This window comes from Anser anser (genome assembly GCF_964211835.1).
Source record: "Anser anser genome assembly, chromosome: 21".
In the NCBI taxonomy this organism is placed as follows: domain Eukaryota; kingdom Metazoa; phylum Chordata; class Aves; order Anseriformes; family Anatidae; genus Anser; species Anser anser.
The window spans coordinates 10699840-10717270 of NC_139742.1; the positions used below are offsets into that span (position 1 = coordinate 10699840).

Consider the following 17431-nt stretch of genomic DNA (forward strand, 5'->3'; position numbering starts at 1 on the left):
GCTGACATGCTTTACCTCATGACTGTTCTCATATGCTGTAAGCGCTGGACACCACAGCAGTATTACGCTTTTTATTGCCTTATTTAGCCAAAAGATTAAATGTAATGTTCCGATTATGTCGAACATTAACTCCTAACAATAAGCAAATACCACATTAGAGGCTTTGCTACTAAAACGCGTGGCGCTGGCGGTGCCCCACGGCAGCCGCGACCTGAGCTCCGGGAGGCAGCGGGGAAGGCACCGTGCGGTCGGTGCAGGGCTCCCGTCCTCCTGCCAAGGTGCTGCCCACGGCCACATGCGTTGCAGGCCGTCTTTGTGTATCTCTGACACCCAGCCAAGTCCCACCAGCCAGGACTGGGAGCCCGGAGCCCGTCAGGCGATGGAGCTGGTGCCCGTCTCCCGCTCGCTGCCTGGGTGGTGCCGGCAGCCGGAGCCCCAGCCGCAGCCTTCCACGCGTCGGGCTCTGCGATGTGCTAGCCTCGTCTTTCAGACAGTATTTTTATGTGAGCTGATGGTTGCCTGGGTAACAGAGGCTTCGGGGAGTCTCGCGCCGACGCAGCGCCCCGGCCTCGGCGGGCGCTGGGAGCAGATGCTGGCTGCGCGGGGAGCCAGGGCGGCGAGGAGCGGCGCTGCCAGCGGGCGCGCAGGCAGGGGCTGCCCGGAGCCACCTGCCCGGCCGCGTGGGTGCAGGAGAGCAGGTCCAAGGCTCGCTCGCTCGTTCTCCTTTTTTTTTGTTGTAATTTAGTATTCTTGTCTCACCCCACAGGGGTTCCTCAGCCGTCGGCTTAAAGGCTCCATCAAAAGGACAAAGAGCCAACCGAAGCTCGATAGGAACAGCAGCTTCCGGCACATTTTACCTGGCTTCAGGAGCGTGGACAATGAAAGGTAAGGGGACGTTCCTGGGGGGTGGGGAGGAGAGGGTGTGGGAGAGAGAGGACCAGGATATTGATTTTTCCAGGGCTTGTTAATATCTCGCTTATCTTATTCAGAGCAAGGGCCACGTCCCTGACAGAAGCGGACTTGCTTAATCGTGATAGGGGTAATTTTAATCTGTTGGCGAGTACCCAGTGCAAGCCCTCCCTTCTGGGGTTAAATAGCGTGTACCGAGAAGCCCGTGTGATCTGCTGTCTTTTCCCCAGTAAATCCTAAGTTGATGCACCGGCATATAAATAGCACGGAGATGTAGCAGCCGAAGCCGACTGATGCGGGTGAAGGCGGGAGGAGAGGGATGCTCCCACAGCGGGTGCATTGGGCATTGCCGGGCTGCACGTTGTACGAACAATAACAACCGTAATCTCCCCAGATCCCTTTCTCCCCCTTCCACACACACGTCTCCAGCAGAGCCCCTGCCCGCTGTCATTACGCCGCGATGGATGCCCGGCATGTGGCCGGAGCTGCCTTTCTGTCTGAGCCATGGCAGGATCCTTCAGTCCAGAAGGGATGTGTTGCAGGGAATATGCAGATGGATCGGAGGAAGCATTTGACATGGGATGGCCAGTACTGGAGTGAATTGCAAGCAAAATACAGGGAAAATGAGACCTTGTTTTTGTTCTTCAGCTCAGTTAGAGAGTAAAGCTCTTTAGTGGATTTCTGTGTATTTATGTGTACGTACATTTATGTCAGTGTGTGCATGAGACAGACACGTTTCTAGGTAAATTCGTGTGTAAATTCACATGCAGATCAAGGTCAGGGCTGGGTATGACAGGCTCCATTACTAGTCACAGAAACAAACTAGTGGTTTGCTTCCAAAAGGAAGCTCTTTAAACCTTACGTGAATCTCTTCAGAGAATGACACAGAAGTATTGAGATGCCAAGATAAGCCTTTGTCTGAAAAACATGCCAAATAAGACATGCACTGCTGTTATCATTTTGTAGCAGTGGTATTGTAAAATATCAGGACAGCACGTTAGAATCCACTGAGTGCATGCTTCACTTTCAGACAATGGCAACTTTTCCTTCTTTTTAGCTACTCTCACCCACTGGAGGGCCTGGGAATTTATGAAGCCCGCATCTGGATTTTTCCTTGGATGACCTAAGCATTTTCCTTCTGGATTTAGCAAGTAAAAGGATTGTGCTGGTCAGCGTAGAGTAATATTCCAGGGGTTACTATCTGAGACGGCAGAGTCGATGTGATTTCTGTGCTGCAGTTTTCACAGATGCTCAAAGTAGGGCACTGTGTTCCCTATGGAAGGCAAGTGAGGGAGCGGGGTGGCCAGGAGTCTGCCCAGAGTGCTGCTGCTTACCCCAAAACGGGCAAGCTGGACGATGTTTCTCTCTGTGTAGATGAGTTTTATTTCTTTCTGTGAATTGGCACTATAGGACTTGGGAATGAGCTGTTTGGCCAGCCCTGAAGCCAAAGTCATTTTTCCAAATGAAGCCTTGTATTTTCCCTGCTCTCCCAGCACAAGAAGCCTGGATCTTGCCAGGCAGTGTCCTTTCAGACAGAGCCCCATTTCCCAGAGCTTTTCTTTGAGGAGATTCACTGAATGGCTGTAGTGCATGTTTGGTGTAGAGTATACAAGGTGGGTTGGAGGAGAGGTAGCATTTGGCAGCCTTGAATAAACCCCAAGGATTTGCTTATGTGAGTATTTAGAAACTGAAAATGAAGGGCTTCAGGCATCACTCATAAACTTGATCTATGGTACATAGACGCAGCCTGGTCTGGAGAAAACCATCTGGCACTCAGTAGATTTTGACAGCGAGCTGTTAGTTCCCTCGCCTTCCTAGCAGTGTCAGACCTATAAGTCAGCAAGTGCCTGCTGCAGAAGGCCTCGGCCTTAGGTGCTGCTCTCAGCGAGGTGAAAGAAAGCAGCAGCTGGGCTTCTCGGTCACCCTTCAAGGGTTTGGTTATGGAAGATAGTTTTATCTTCTTGAACATTCCTGTGCCTATTAAAATGCACAATGCATGCAGCTCTGTGTATGAAGGGGCTTGAGTCTTTTAGATCACTCTCATTCATTTTTTTCTGTTGTGCTTCCTTGTCTTTCTCAAAATCCAAGAACTACTTCAAAGAAGCATCCGGTATCAGAATAGTTACTTCTTAAATATTTGATTCTTGACTCCATCTTGTATTGAAGCTGATTGTCTGCAAACTGCTGCTCTTCTCCTGGAAGTGCCCATTGTAACACCGTACTGCTCTGGGGCTTTGTGGAATTTTTGCAGGTGATACCGTAGCAGAAATGAATAGTGCAATAAATGCAGACAAAACACTTGAGGTTGAAGTACTGAGCTATCGTAGATCATAAATGATTCTGTTACTTAGCTTCTGCGTATCTAAATCGGTGCTGTGGTCTCTCTCTTAGTATTTTTATTTTATTTTTAATGCTCTTCCTGCGTGTCCTGTTTATCATGCTGTGTACAGCAGGTGCATGTCAATATCTGAAATGTGCACATACATGCACAGACAGCTAACTAGATGGACGTGACATGTATGTAGAGCAGGGAAGAGGCTATAAACATGCGCTTTTTAACCTGTGCTTGATTAATGTATGCATTTCAATACTTTATGTAAATTTAAAATGGCAAATGGTTACCTTCTACCACAGTGAGAAATTTGTACAATGTGCGTTTTGTAACAAAGCAAAACAAGGAAATACCTTTAAACATCGGAGGTGTCACAGAGTGTCTCAGTGGCACCCGTTCAGAATTGACCTGTGGGATTTGGGTCAGTAGGGGCAGGTGTTCTGCCTTGCGGTGGCACAGAGAGAACAGCCAGGTTTCCAGCAGAGTCGTGCCGAGCTGCCCGTACAAAGCTTGGTTGTGGCATCCCAGAGAGGAGCTGCCAGTCCTGAAGTGTGGGGGGTTTGTCTCTGCGGAGCTGATGTACCACCTACAGGGGCCCATCTCCACTGCCAGGCACCTGTTTGTGGCACTACCGCAGGGTGTGCACGGTCAGAGCAACTACAAAAACTCCGAGAATTCTGTCTTAGTAAAATTTGGCCAACTATTTTATGTCTTTGGAGAACATCTGAGGACTTGTTCAAAGCAGGGCGTTAGACAAACGCACTGGTTTTAGTCAAGCAGAGCTTACCTTCGTACAAAGCTCGTGGTTATTTCTCATGGTGTTGGATTTTACATTGACTGAGAAGAGACTTTCATTTGAAAAAGTGCAATAAATTGCTTGTGCTAACTCCAGTAAATTACCACGGGGTTCACGTTGGTGCAGTAGGCCGGATTTTGCCATTCTTTTGCATGCTGATTTTTTTCTTGGAGCCCCATTACAGTAACAGTGATGCAATTATCGACTGCGAAGAGAAGCAGCAAAATCGGAGCAAGTCTAACTAGTGTCTGGTGTGAGAGGTGCATTAATCTGGTACAATCAGTTTATATAAGTGTGAGATTCAAAGGAGTATTGTGGAATGAGCGCGCCTTTCAATTTGTTGGCTAGTCAGATTGCTTGTTAGAGCTAAAGAAGGATTCCGTTAAACTGGCTTTTTGCTAACAATGTCTCCTGCATCCTGATTTATTACAGCAGCTAACGAAGTTTTTATCATGGAGCTCTGAATGTTTGTCTTTGTAGCGGCCTCTCTGGAATCGGCCACAAATCAAGCATTTGGCAGATGGATTGTTGTTAATTGGACCCACATTTCTCCGGCAGGCTGTGTGATGGAGCAGGCTCCTGGGCTGGGCTTTGGGCAGCCAGAGTGGGACCGCGGAACTGAAGGAGGTTCTGCTGCTGCACTTGTTAAATGTGTCGTTAGGGCATTTGGGATTGTTTTCGGGTGGTAGTGACCTGTTCCGGCGCTGCTGACGCTCTCTTGCAGTAATCTTTTAAAAGTAATTTCTGAAAAAGAAAGTTTGCCAGGAATTTAGAAAGTCCATTAAATGGGGGTTGTTGTTTTTAAACCTAAATACACGAACGTGGTCCCATCTCCTCTGAAACTGGCAAAGGCCACCATAATTTTACACTAGGCCTGAGAGGAGAGGGACACAATCACTTCTATGGGATGGATGCCTTCTGACTTTCTTGGTGAAAGATGAGTACTCTGAGTAACTAATTACTCTGATGTAATCCTGAAGTTGATCATTCCTAAACACACTTTTTCTGAGCATGCTTAGAATTCATTTAGAGCTGAGGGACACTCAATTAGTAACATTTGGGATTATTTTGCAAGGTTTTTTTTTTCTTTAATTCCAGAAGATAACATTCCATTCATGTTTTTTCTTGGCACTACAAAAGTCTGAGCATATGGCTGATTGTTAAATGAGCCTCAGCCTTGGAAGGGGAACAGCCATGCATCGGTAACACCAAAGACCTGCACTACTGTGACTCCCTCTTTAAACTTTTTTTTTTCAATCTCATCAAAAATTTCTGCTTATAACCCACAGAGGGAAGAGAAAGCATACAAGTCATGTACTGCAGAGCATTTAATTCCCAATGTGCTAACGCAGTCTGCACTAAGGGTTTTCAAGCGTTCCTAACGTGGTTTTTTGATGCAATAGGAGAACATCAATAACTTATGAACATCTATGCTCGTACAGTAAACTTAGCTTGTGAGTTCTTACTAGATCTAATTATCATTTGGTTATTCCCAACAAACCCGATACGCCAAATATTTTTAGTTATGATGAAATCGGTTAAGGTTGAGGAGAACATGGTGACTGCTGCATCACAAAGCACGAAGAAGTCACTTTGATTCCTGTGGAAAGGAGTGACTCATCCTGCAGATCTGGGGCGCTGGCACAACGCACGGGGGGCTTTCAGATCTCTGGGAAAGGTGCTGGAGAGCTCGCTGGCTCTCCTGGCTCCTTACTTAGGTGGCATTAGCCACTGAAGCTTCCTAAGTTAGAATGGTAGGTGCACAGTGCAGGGTTTTCATGATAACGAAAATATTTGAGGAAGCACCGCTGAGTTTGGATATGGAAACCATTCAGCACCATCAGCCATAACTGAAAAGCAAAATAAAATATCCTGCAAAGTCAGGAGCAGGAGCAGCCAGCAGGTACCGATGTCTGTGCTCCCGTGCGGCGGCGAACGGCCGGTCCCGCTCCACCCTGCAGCCGGGGAACAAACGTGGGGAGCTCAAAGAGAAGCTCAGAGATTCAAGGACGGTCTCAGGATTGCTGGCCTCATCCAGTGCCTGCATTTATATCAAGGCAACCTTGTCTAGGAATGTGCAAATCAACCTTTTAATGGGATTCCTTTGCAAAGTATTTCATGAACCAGAAAGTTAATTACTGATCTCCAATTAATGGCTGTGTTAGGAGGCTAGAGTGAAATCAGAGAACTGCTTTGAAGAAGAGATGCAGGAGGAAATTATCAGTTCTCCACAGAAACTCGTGTTGCTCGCCGCCTTCTTCATGGTAGTAGGAAGTTTAGGAAATAATATTCAAATATTTGTAAAGGGATAAAGCTTTTAATGGAAAGAGGGGGTTGGGAGTTTTCTCCTGGGAGACACTGAAGCAAAACCAAACAATCCTTTTTAGGGAAGAAAGGGTAATAGTCAGCTTTGTAAAAATAAGGTACATTTCCCTGATACAGGCGGTTTGGGTTTCCATCATGTTAACACGGGCACGTATTCCCTTTGGAATCAGCCGGGTGCCGCAGTGCGTGGCCGATGAGAGGCAGTGAGAGCGAGAGCACCTCCAGGTCCAGGTGGGCACGAGCGCTTCCTCTGCTCCTCTGCAGCCCCGGCAGTTGCAGCCAGGGCTCGACAAAGCTCAAGCGCTTCCCCGTCAGCATCGTTTGCGTGCCATTTTCTTCATTAAGGGAAGTAGAGCTCCAGTAAACCTGGAAGGTTGCAGATCAATTGCACTGCTCTGCGCACGCAGAACTATTCGTAGAGCCCCAGTCAGCAATACGCTGCTCCCCTCAGCTAAAGCCATTTAGCAACCCCGAGAGCGGCAGAGACAGCCTGAAACCAACGGGGTGCTTTTCAGCTTCTCCCAAGGCAACAGCAAGGTCTCAGCCATTTCTCCTGGCAAATTTGTGTTAGTTACTTACATATATATATTCGGGCTTTTGCACATGGATGTGAATCTGTAATTTGTATCTGAGGCTACCTGGGGTAAATGTATTTGTCAGTCTCAAAGAAATATGTAAAGACCCTTATCCTGCATGTTCGAACATCCTAATTTAACAGGGAAGTCATCTAATATCTTTCAGTAAAAGACTGTCTTAATTCCTAGAAAGTTTTCAAGCTATTGTAAAATGTCAAGGGAAGAGCTAAGAAATTGGAATTACTTTAATAGCCTTACCCACTTTTCTCTGCCTCCCGGTTTCCTGACCGTCTAAACAAGCCCACCGAGTGCCCCACAGGGGTGCAGCGAGGACTTTGACTCGACTCGGAGTCATGTAGCAAAATTATAAGATCCTTCCTACTTAGGCATATGCAGCACTAGTGGGATAATTGGCTTCATGCATCTTACAATTAGCTTGCAAAAATATGTTTTGCATTCCTGACCTTTTCTCTATAAGCAAGGCCATTGTTTCACTGTCCTGCTTAATTACAAAATATAGTGTTGTGTGATGGTACAGATGACATCGTTGTGTCGTTGGCTCTAATTTGATGAGACATCATAATGGGGAGTTTTCATACTGAGGGCACTGAATTAGTGTAGCGTGAAGCCACATTTCTCTAAACCTACTAAATAAGGAGAAGTTAATTTTATGCTCTATCTTTTTGACGTTTGTAATCAAAGCATTGTATTGCAGCTGCAGATGGTTAGCATTTGAAGAATGTTTGGTAAATGCGTACAATCGGAAGGCATTGTTTCTGCAGTGGGAGATCAGGTTGATTAATGGACGGAAGGAGGCTGTCTTTCCTCTTACTCCTCGTGCAGGCTGAGCAGACAGCGTTGGCTCATTTGGCCGCTGCTTGGCCGAGGTGCTGGGTGCAGCAGTGGGCACCCCGGGGTTACAAGCTGATGGTCCCGTTCCTCTCCTTTCTGCAAAGCCTCTGAGCAGGGGCGGCGGTTAAGTTGCGTTGTGGCTGATGGTGTCTGGATATCCTGCAGATGGAAGGCAGATACTGCTACGCCGCTGCATTAACGTTTTGTTTTCAAACAGACCATTTATTCTGACTTTGCCCTGTTGAGATATTCATGTGCATGAATTTCAGTGCAATTACATTAGCATTACTCTTCATGTCAATAGACTCAAAGAAAAAAAAGAAAGGAAATGCCATCACTACAGCTTTTATACCAGAAAAGGCTTTCTGTTAGTTCAAGGCCCTTCTGCTTTTTTGTTTTGTTTTGTTTTAGTTATTTTTTGTTTATGACAAAACTAAGATACTTCTTTCCCAGGCTTAAACATTCTAGCACACAATGAAAACTGCTGCTGCTGAAAATACTACGTTAAAATGGAAAGGATCAGCCTTCCTTTCCCCAGCCCACGGGCTCCCCTCACAGCAGATCCAGCCATCACAGGCTGAGGAAGGCCAGCGAGTCGATTCAGTGGGAAATTATTATTTGGGGTGGGGGTGTCAGTTTGGTTAGGGCACTGAGCCAAGTCGTGTAACTGCAGAGCAACGGGAAGGTGGCGGAAAAAGCCCTTTCCTTTCAGTGGCAGCATGCAGTCGCATTTAATTAGCCAGGCCATCGAAGTGTGCTCCCGTTTGTGCCCCTGCAGGCAGGGCAGGGGTACCCGCCTGGTCTGCTGCAGGTTTCCCTCTCTCAGAATGGAATTTCCCATCTCAGGGAAGTTACAGTGCTGGATGCACCAGATTTTTCCGTCCTCTACTCATCACTTGTGTTGGCAATTAGTATTAGCAATAGGTGTCCGTTGGAAGGAGGAAGTGCTTAAAATCAAGTTTAGCTGTGTTCTTTATTGAAACTGCGAGGCTCGGATTTGAAGGTCTGTGTGAGGGGCAAAGACGGAGCTGTAAGTGAGCATATAACGGAGGTGGGCAAGGTTTTCAAGCCTTTGTTCCGAGTGCTGGAAGACGCAGCTGTCTGACATGTATATCTTGTTATCCCATTTCATATTGCAGTGGTGGTGCACAGAAATCCGCTGATTGTAGCTGGAGGCAGCCCGTGTGCTGAGCTCGCTGCCAGCAGCCAGTTGTACGGAGCGCTGGATGTAATGATGTTCAGGACTTGTGAATACGAAATAACTATGTCAAGTTCATCCATCAGCTAGGAGGGGAGAAAAAAACAGGCAGAGGAAAAATGGGCTCCTCTGTCCTTCCTCCTTCCCGTTCTCCTTGATAATGCCTTATGATATGGGGCCTCTCGTGAAATGATTAGTAGGGAGATTTCAAGAACGTTGTTCACTTGTGGGTTATCTTCTTATAATGCTGGTATTATGATCTTGTTTACCTCATTGGCAGTGTGTATGACTTTAATTTTCAGTACAATTACAGAACATCTCACTTATGTTCACTTCAGCAAAATTCAGGTCAGGTGTGATGAAAAAAAACAAGAACTGATTTTAATTGAATTAAGGCAGTGCATTTTAGCTAGAATTAAAATATAATTTGTTTTAAAAAAATACGTAGCTGATTTGAATAAAAGCCAGAAATATGAATTTGGTTTTAATCCACGTGTGTTACGTAAGTAATTGTGTGAGACAGGGATGTGGCACGCGTTGCACATGACTGATGGTGTGCAGGAGGGTGGCATTCATTCACGAAATGATGCCAACGTATTAGTAATTATAAAGCCATGGGTATTATATCAGGCTGTCCCCTTTGCTCACATTTACAAATGTCTCTGGGATTATGTTGGCCCTGTGCAATAACCCCCGTGCTCCATTGCTGGTACATGAGAGATTACACACAGCCCCGATTTGAAGCATTCGGTGCTTCTTCCCCATAGGAGTCCCTCTGCAAAGTAGTCCTGCGGTAGTTAACGGATGATTTACATAACTCTGTTGTATGCACCTTGAATAATTAATATTTTGCTTTCCTTGCTGTGTGGGGAGCTTTGTTCTGTAGTGGATGTGTGGCTATATAGTCGCACTCCCAATGATACCCATATATACATGAACGTAGGACGATTCACGTGTGTTTTGGAAGAGGTGAGCAGAAAATTAAAAAAAATCTCATTGCTTCTGAGCACTGAAATGAAGGGCTGAGGGCTGCTCGTAGCTCACCGCGGGATCCGCTGCTCACATTCCCTGGGCACGATGCCGCTGGGCCCGAAGGAAGGCTGAGCCTGCGCTGGGGGCCGGGGCCGCAGAGCAGCCTCCTCCTGCTGTCACCTGGCCCTGGCGAGGAGCAGCACGTCCCTGGGCTGCCACCCGTCGGGCTGCCACCCATCGGCTGCCACCTCAGCACGGCATTTCCCTCCAGGCCCAGGAAGGTTCTGCAGGTAGGGCAGGGCAAAGCAACCGCGCTTTGACCGCTTCTCTCGGTTCTCCAGTGCTCTTGAATCTGTAGGATGAAGAGTCTGGAGCGCCAGAGGTGTGTGTGGTATTTTCAGACACAGCAAAAGATGTGTCTTGCTGCCTCGTGTCATCTGAACAGTTTTAGTCCCGTATATTGCTAAAAAAGAGAAATAATTTGAATTCAGATTTTGAGTTGCTTGAATTTGATGGTGCTTGGATCGAGAGGTTTGGTTTCAGACTGTTGTAAGAGGAGGGACATGTGCAGCGCGGCATTTCCCCCACACACTCACACTCTGAATCAATAGAGAAGGCCGAGGTCTGGCATTCAGCTGCTTGGGAGCTGTCTTTTGTTTTAACTTTTGTGTTTTCAGAACACCAGCTTGGCGTAGTTTTACCACCACACTGCGATATTTTTTCTCTTTTGCTGTGTGCTGAAATGCTGACTTTAAGACTGTACCTTCTAGTCACTGACACGTCATTGTTCATGATCGTGGCACTTCTACCACAGCTTTTATTGATGCCCCACGCCAACACGGAGGGATAGGTTTTGGCAGTGGCTGGCCGGGCAAGCGCAGAGGGTTTGACCCAGAAGCTGCAAGGAGTGGGGAGCCACCGGGCTGCGCGTGTCGGAGAGCCCTCGGGGTGCATGCCCGGGGGCACCGCTCCGTGCTGCCCGTGGGCTGCCCGAGCTGCACATCGCGCCTGCGGAGGCGCTCTGCATGAAGCCTCTCTCGCTCACCCAGAATTAATTATTCACTGATCATCGCTCAGACCTTATGGATTAGGGAGCAGGGAGGAGGGTTGGCAGGGGGTGGCTAGAAGATAGAGCAATTTGGATTGCAATTAGTATTTCATTTCTTTCCTTATTCCCTGTTTGCTTAAATTGGAGATGGCATGTTAGAACCAAGCAAGGATTGATGTCCCAGCAGTGGAAGTTCCCTGTGCACCAGAATCTAGCAAATCCACTGCAGTCTGTAAGCTCCCCAAGGAGATAAAACACTCAGTCAGTCTGAGGAGCTGAAACGTTAGGGGAGCAAGTTTTGTATAGGAAATGTTGCAAAGGAGCAGATGTGCCCAGCCTGCCAAAGCAGGAAAACTTCACTGGCAATATCATACCCGTTTAATAACAACATTTAGATGTTGTCTCTCTCCATCCATTACCTGTCTTCCTTCCTGCTTGAGCTCCATGAGTACGCTCCTTGCTAGGAGTCTTTTCTGGGGCCTGCAGCTGTGGCAGGTCCCTGATGGACACAGCAGCCTGTCTGGTGAGCAGTCCTGCAGCAGACAGCGTGACCCCAGCCCACCGGGTGCATCGCGGAGTCGTGGAGAATGAAATTTTACATTTAGCCATTACAAAAATGTTAGCCGGCAGTTGGGAGTCTGCTTTACTGGTGAGATTGTGTCTAATGTTGAAACCTCAAGGGGATTTTTTGATTACACCAGTAACCACAGTCTGGGTCACACTTTGCAATAATTACCCTGACGTCTGAAAGGTTGTTAGAAAGTCCCTAGAGGAAGGGGCCCAGATGCACTGCAGAAGAATTTAGAGGTATATGCTGGCAAACCTTCAGCACTTAGAGATTTATTTAAGTTAGCTCTTTTAATTGCTTTCTTGCATCCCTCTTCTATTATAAGCTCTATGAGCCATCTAGGGAAGTAAGTCTAGCTAACATTAATCTCCTCGATCCTTCTTCCTTTAACTAGTTACTTCTGGCTTCATTTACACAGGCGTCAGAGCCCTACGGAGTGGGTGATAATTCTGATTCTGTTTTAACATGTTCTAACTGAATGTGTAACTTAAGGAAAAGTCATCAGCTGACTCCTGTGTGATTTTTGTTTAACTCCCATCTCTTAAACGTGGCTTATGATCTGTGTATAACATAACTGCTTCCCAAGACTGTCGGCAGCTTCCTTGATATGTATTCATAAAGCAATTCCAGGTCCTTGAGTGAGACCTGCAAGAAAAGGGCAAGGAATGATTTGTCTTTGTTTCATTATCACGGCCCTTTTGTACCTGTTTCCGGCATGCACCGGAGAGCTTTCCGACTTGATGCCTTCATATCTACAGCTCGCTCTTTGTGCAAACCAAGGCAGGGTGTTTTGCCCTCCTTAGATAAAGTCACTCACGTTGAGGTTCTCACTCACTTGATGAGCCTCATTCCCAGCCCCCTCACAGCAAGCAGAGCCTCTGCACACCCCTCGGTCAGAGCAAATATTCTGGTAGCAGGGGAGTGACAAAGCAGAGTGACAGGAGCTCGCCCGAGGAGCCCAGTGCCTGGTGCCAGTTTGTGGCTGGCTTATTCCCTGGGTTGAGAGCTTGGTTATCTCTTCGAAATGCTGTTTTAAGTCTCATTGTCTTAAAAAACAAAAATCCCATTGCAGCCTTGTGAAGTTTTTGTTCTCGATTACCTCTTGTATCAGTGAGTGCTGCAAACACAGTGAGATATATGATACATAAATTATAACACTAATATTTTTAAATCTATTGTTAGTTGTCTTTCATCTTTGTTATCTCTTCCTTGGCCATTTTAGTAAAAGGCAGTAAGTAGAAAGAGACAGTTTATTTCTTATTTCACCATTCATTATTTGCTGATAATTCGCTAAGAGGACATCTGTCGTGCCATCTCTCCTTGTCTTTTCCAGCTAAAGAGACTCCTCTCGCTCCCCCCCCACGCAGTCCCCGTGGTTCCTCTCACCTCTTGAGGCTTTCCGCAGTGAATCCGGTGCACGTGCACGTGCGGGCTGCTGCTGGAAGAAGCACCGTTTGTACACCTTTCTCCTTGAAAGCACTGGCACGTCTGTTCTGTGCATCCCTCAGACAGGCGCCTTGGGGGACTGAGCGTGAATGTGTGTGTGCGTGAGCGTGGGTGAGCGTGCATCACCTCTTCAGTAACACCCTTCCTAGCTTTGGAGCTCTTCTGGGGTGTGCATCCAAGAAGCACACGGGTACCTGGCCCAGGCGAGGCACAACACAGCACAAGGGTGGGGGAGTGCTGGCAGCTTCTCCCTTGGACACCATCTCCAGGGCCCCCAGGGGACACTGGCTGCAGGGCCCCGGGCCGCCAGGCGCTTCCTCAGCCCGGGCGCAGCGCGACCTGCTGCCTATAGTCCAGCCTCCTCCCTTTCCGTCGCTGAGGCTCCTCGTCCCTTATTGCCTCAGAGGAACATATCTTTTTGTTAAAATGAAGTGATAGAGAGTCAGCATTACACAGAGGAATGAGTTATAAAATAATGGGGCTAATAAGCATGTAAAATAACCTGACTGTACAAGAGCGCAGTCTGTGGAACAGCAGCTGCCGCAAATATATTCAGGTTATCAGCGCGCGGCTATTTTGTGCTGAGAGGGCTTAGGTGTAATGAGAGTTACTGCATCACGGGAACTCTTGACAATGAATAGTGACATTTTCCAATAACAACTTTTAGAAATGAAAAGGCCCCCTGTACAAGCGCCAGGCTGACTGACAGGCTGGGGAAATCCTCTCCCTGCCCTCGCCCCAGGTGCAGCGCACGCGGCGCTCGCAGCTCCCCCTGCGCCTCCGGACACCGTGCCTCGAGCCTGCAGGGCCCCGCAAGCAGCAGCCCGGCTGCTTTGCCCCGCTGCTCCCCGGCCTATGCGCACCCTGGGAACACCCCAGGGAGCTGGGTGGGTGGCACTGGGAGCATTGGGTGCCCACGGCTGGGACCTGGGCTCGGGTCACCAGGCTGCTGCCAGGCGGCCGGCTGCTAGCTCCTGGTCCTGCTCCAGCCCTGCGCCAGAGCACCTCTAGCCTGGCACCACTACCTGTGCTTTGAAGTCTCATCAGTAGTTCCCTGGGCTAATTGTTCTCGCCTCGGTGTTCTAAAATTCACATTAGATTTTTTTTTCCTTTTTATTTTTGTTTAATTAAAATGCAAAAAAGGTTTCGACTTGAATAATTGCACCACCAACCCAATCATAGGTCTGAAGGTTTTGGAAGAATGAAGTTCCCTTTGAACATTTAAATTAATTCCCTAGTTCCTCATCTCACCGAGCCCATTGTCCTGCTTTGCTCCAAATCAGCACGCGCCATTCTTGCTCCTGACTCTAGTGAGTTCCAGCTGGCCGAGAGCAGCGTGTCAGTATTTTCAGGATCAGAAGAGTGCTGTATCACCTGCATCCCTGGCATTTTTCTTTCCTCCAGTGTGATGTGTTAAAACCACATACCTTGTCACCAAGAAGCTAAAAATGTGTCATTCAGCTCTGGCAGTAGTTTCTCTGGACACACTTCTTCCTGTTGTATTTTTTTTCTTTCTATAAATGTCAGTGTGTAAGAATGTGGGATTAAATTTGGTTCGTGCTCTTGGCATGTAGTATATAAAGAATAGCTGAACTGGTTGGTATCAGTTAAATATATTGGAGAAATTGAGTCCTCCTAATTGTATTCATCCTGATAATTGAATAAAATAAAAATAAATCTTCAAAACCTATTGTATGATAGAGTTTAGGGCAGGCCAACCGTTTCAAAAAGTGGTTAATAAAAACCCTAATAAATATTGTGAACTGCCTTTGCAGCTATTCCTGTGATCTGACCATTGTTTCACAATTATTTAACATCCATTTGTAAACCTTAAAAATTATATTCATTTTGTACAGTCTCTCATGAAAAATGTATTCAGAATTCTTCATTAATTTTTCATTGAAAAATTGAGTGAGTAATCACCTGCCAAAAATTAATAAGTCTACATCCAACACTTTTGAAGATTACTTACACTGGGCTATTTCGCCCAGCGATTTTATCTACCACTTGTATCCAAAAGTACACTGGGAAGTGTTTTGTCGCAGCTGAGTGTCCAGCTCTGGGCAGTTTGGAGGTCGTGGAGCTCCGAGGCAGCGGTGTTGCGGCCCCTGTCCGTGGGTTCTCCTAGCGCACATCTTTGCGCTGCCCGTTCCTGTGATGCAGGAGGTCACATTATTCCTTGGCAATAAGTTTGCCAAAAAATCTAGCCGTTCTGTTAGGATCGTAAGCCGGTATCTGTTGCTGAGCTGAAACAAGCTGAGAATCTGCTCAATGGTGACTGGTGAGATTGCATAATTATGGCTTACACAACGCTCACGTGCAAAGAAGACAGGGAACCGGGATGTGGGATGGATTGGGGAAGTCTGCTTTGTACCGCTTTCATCTCTAGTATTCCCCACTAAAGGAATTCCTGCTGCCGCATTTAGTAACACATATATCTGGTTTCTGCTTTCTGGAGAAGGCGGGAAGGAGCGCGGCTGGTTTTGCCCGGAGCTTAGGGAATTGTTGCTGTTACCCTGCTAGATAAAGACTCGCAAAGGCGATGGCTCCCTCTGAGCCCACGTCGTGCCTCACCGGCCTCGTTCCCCGGCGTGCGAGGGAGTGATTTCCCCCAGCAACAATCGGCCATTGCAGCTCGTATTTTAAATAACGTGCAAATAAAACAGGCTGCTTCCAAACACGCTCCCGCTCCGGAGCCTGCAGATGGGCAGCGCTTCGCCTCCCGCCTGGCTGCTCGCTGCTGCTAAATATAGCGCCGGGGGAGCCGGCGGGTGCTGCGCCGCGGCCCACCAGGGACGGGGCTGCAGCGAGCGCGTCTGTGCCGGCGAGTGCTGGAGGCTTTCAGCGCAGACCCAAATGCAGCAAATCAGAATAATTTCTCCATTGTGATTTCTGCTTTGTCTCTGCTTTTTCTCCTCCGTTCTCCGTCGCTGCCCTTGCTCTCGCAGCCGGGGAGCTTGGAACAGCAACGTGGGAAGCTCCTGACTGGCAAATCCTTTCCTAGCAAAGAGGGTGGGATTGTTACTTACTTATTTTATGTTTTGTTAATATGACTGGAATACAAATGGGGCTTTAATGCCCGGGGGCCTTGCATTTTTGGAGTAATTCCTTATGACACGTGTCAGACTCTGTTTTATTCAGGTGGGTGGTATGATATTAAACAATAAAGCAAGCTTGCGTTTCTCCGCAACTGGATTTATGTGCGCGCTCTGGCACAGAGGTGCTTATTAGTAGAATGTCGTACCCACGCTGGCTGTACCCAGCCCGAAACATTCTGCAAATACCATGTGGGCCTTAAGCGAAATCACCTTAAATCAATCAGCAGCCTAACGCCAGCGTCCTTTCTGCCTTATCCTTCGTCCAGGCAAGGATGAGGCTGCAAGAGACATTCCTTAAGTAATGCTCCAGATGAAATGCTCGTGTCTGAATGGAATATTGATTTTCTAATTGCTGTGCTGCTGTTAAATGAGTCGTTAGCGGAGAGTCGAGGGAAAGCAAACTCAAATGTATTGCAAGCTAGCTTTGGAGTGTCTGCTAAACACACGCAGGGTGTTAATGCGTGAAACTCAACAAATGGAATAAGGTGGGGTTTGTCTGTACGGCACAGAGAGGGCAAGAGAGACTCACCGGTGGGACAGGCCTGTTCCCTCACAAAGCACAAAGCAGCCTCTCAGCTTCAGATGTTCCTGCTGCAGCCGGGGAGGAGACCGACCGCAGCGGTGCCGGGAGGGGGCCAGTCACTCTGCATCATCCCGCATGGTCGCCCTGCGCCCCTCCAGGCTCGGCAGTGCCGGATGGGGTTATCTGCTCCTCACACACAGGCAGGACAAAGTATCTTTGCTTCCATGGTATGGGTTTGCTGCCGCATGAGAGCTGCCAGATGGACAGTCCCCAGTTCGCCCCCCGGCAGCAGCAGCCCCAGCCGACAGCCGCGGAGCGCGCAAGGGCGAGCACGGGACCACCCCTGGCGAAAGCGGTCCTGAGCCCTCTGCGGGGTGCGCGCCGGCTGGGCAGCAGCTGCGGGATGCGCCCCTCGCCCCGTCTGCCAGCTGAGCTCGGGATTGAATCGGTGACCTGGATCTTCCTTGTGGCGTTGCCTTTTAGCAGTCCCTAGGAGCAATCGGCGAGAGCTGCTCTGCTCGGGCTCTTTGAAAGCCTCTCGTGAGGCCCTGGCTTTGGAAAGTCAAATGCAGGCTGCACGGCGAGATCTTTATTGCAAAGGCACTTCTTGGGACAATGGAAACAACTATCAGCTGTACCACATCTAGCCAACAAATAATATTTCTTAGTTCCGTTTCAGAAAATACAGCATATGTTTATGTGGTTGAACATATCCTCGTAGGTGAAAAATAGCTTCTTTATTTTTCTGACGATTAAAATGCCAAATCAACTAATTGCTTTTCTTTGAAA

The 17431-nt window shown here is 47.9% G+C and overlaps 1 protein-coding gene across 11 annotated transcripts in view; it reads left to right on the forward strand.

Annotated features, from left to right (window-relative positions):
* The window catches only part of DAB2IP (DAB2 interacting protein), a 224258-nt gene that overhangs the window by 113502 nt on the left and 93325 nt on the right, over positions 1-17431 (forward strand). For all 11 annotated transcript variants that reach the window (XM_083807470.1, XM_083807465.1, XM_083807469.1 and 8 more), the window contains one exon: positions 767-885. In XM_083807470.1, coding sequence (XP_083663596.1) covers positions 767-885 — 119 coding nt within the window. The remainder of the gene's footprint in view (positions 1-766; positions 886-17431) is intronic.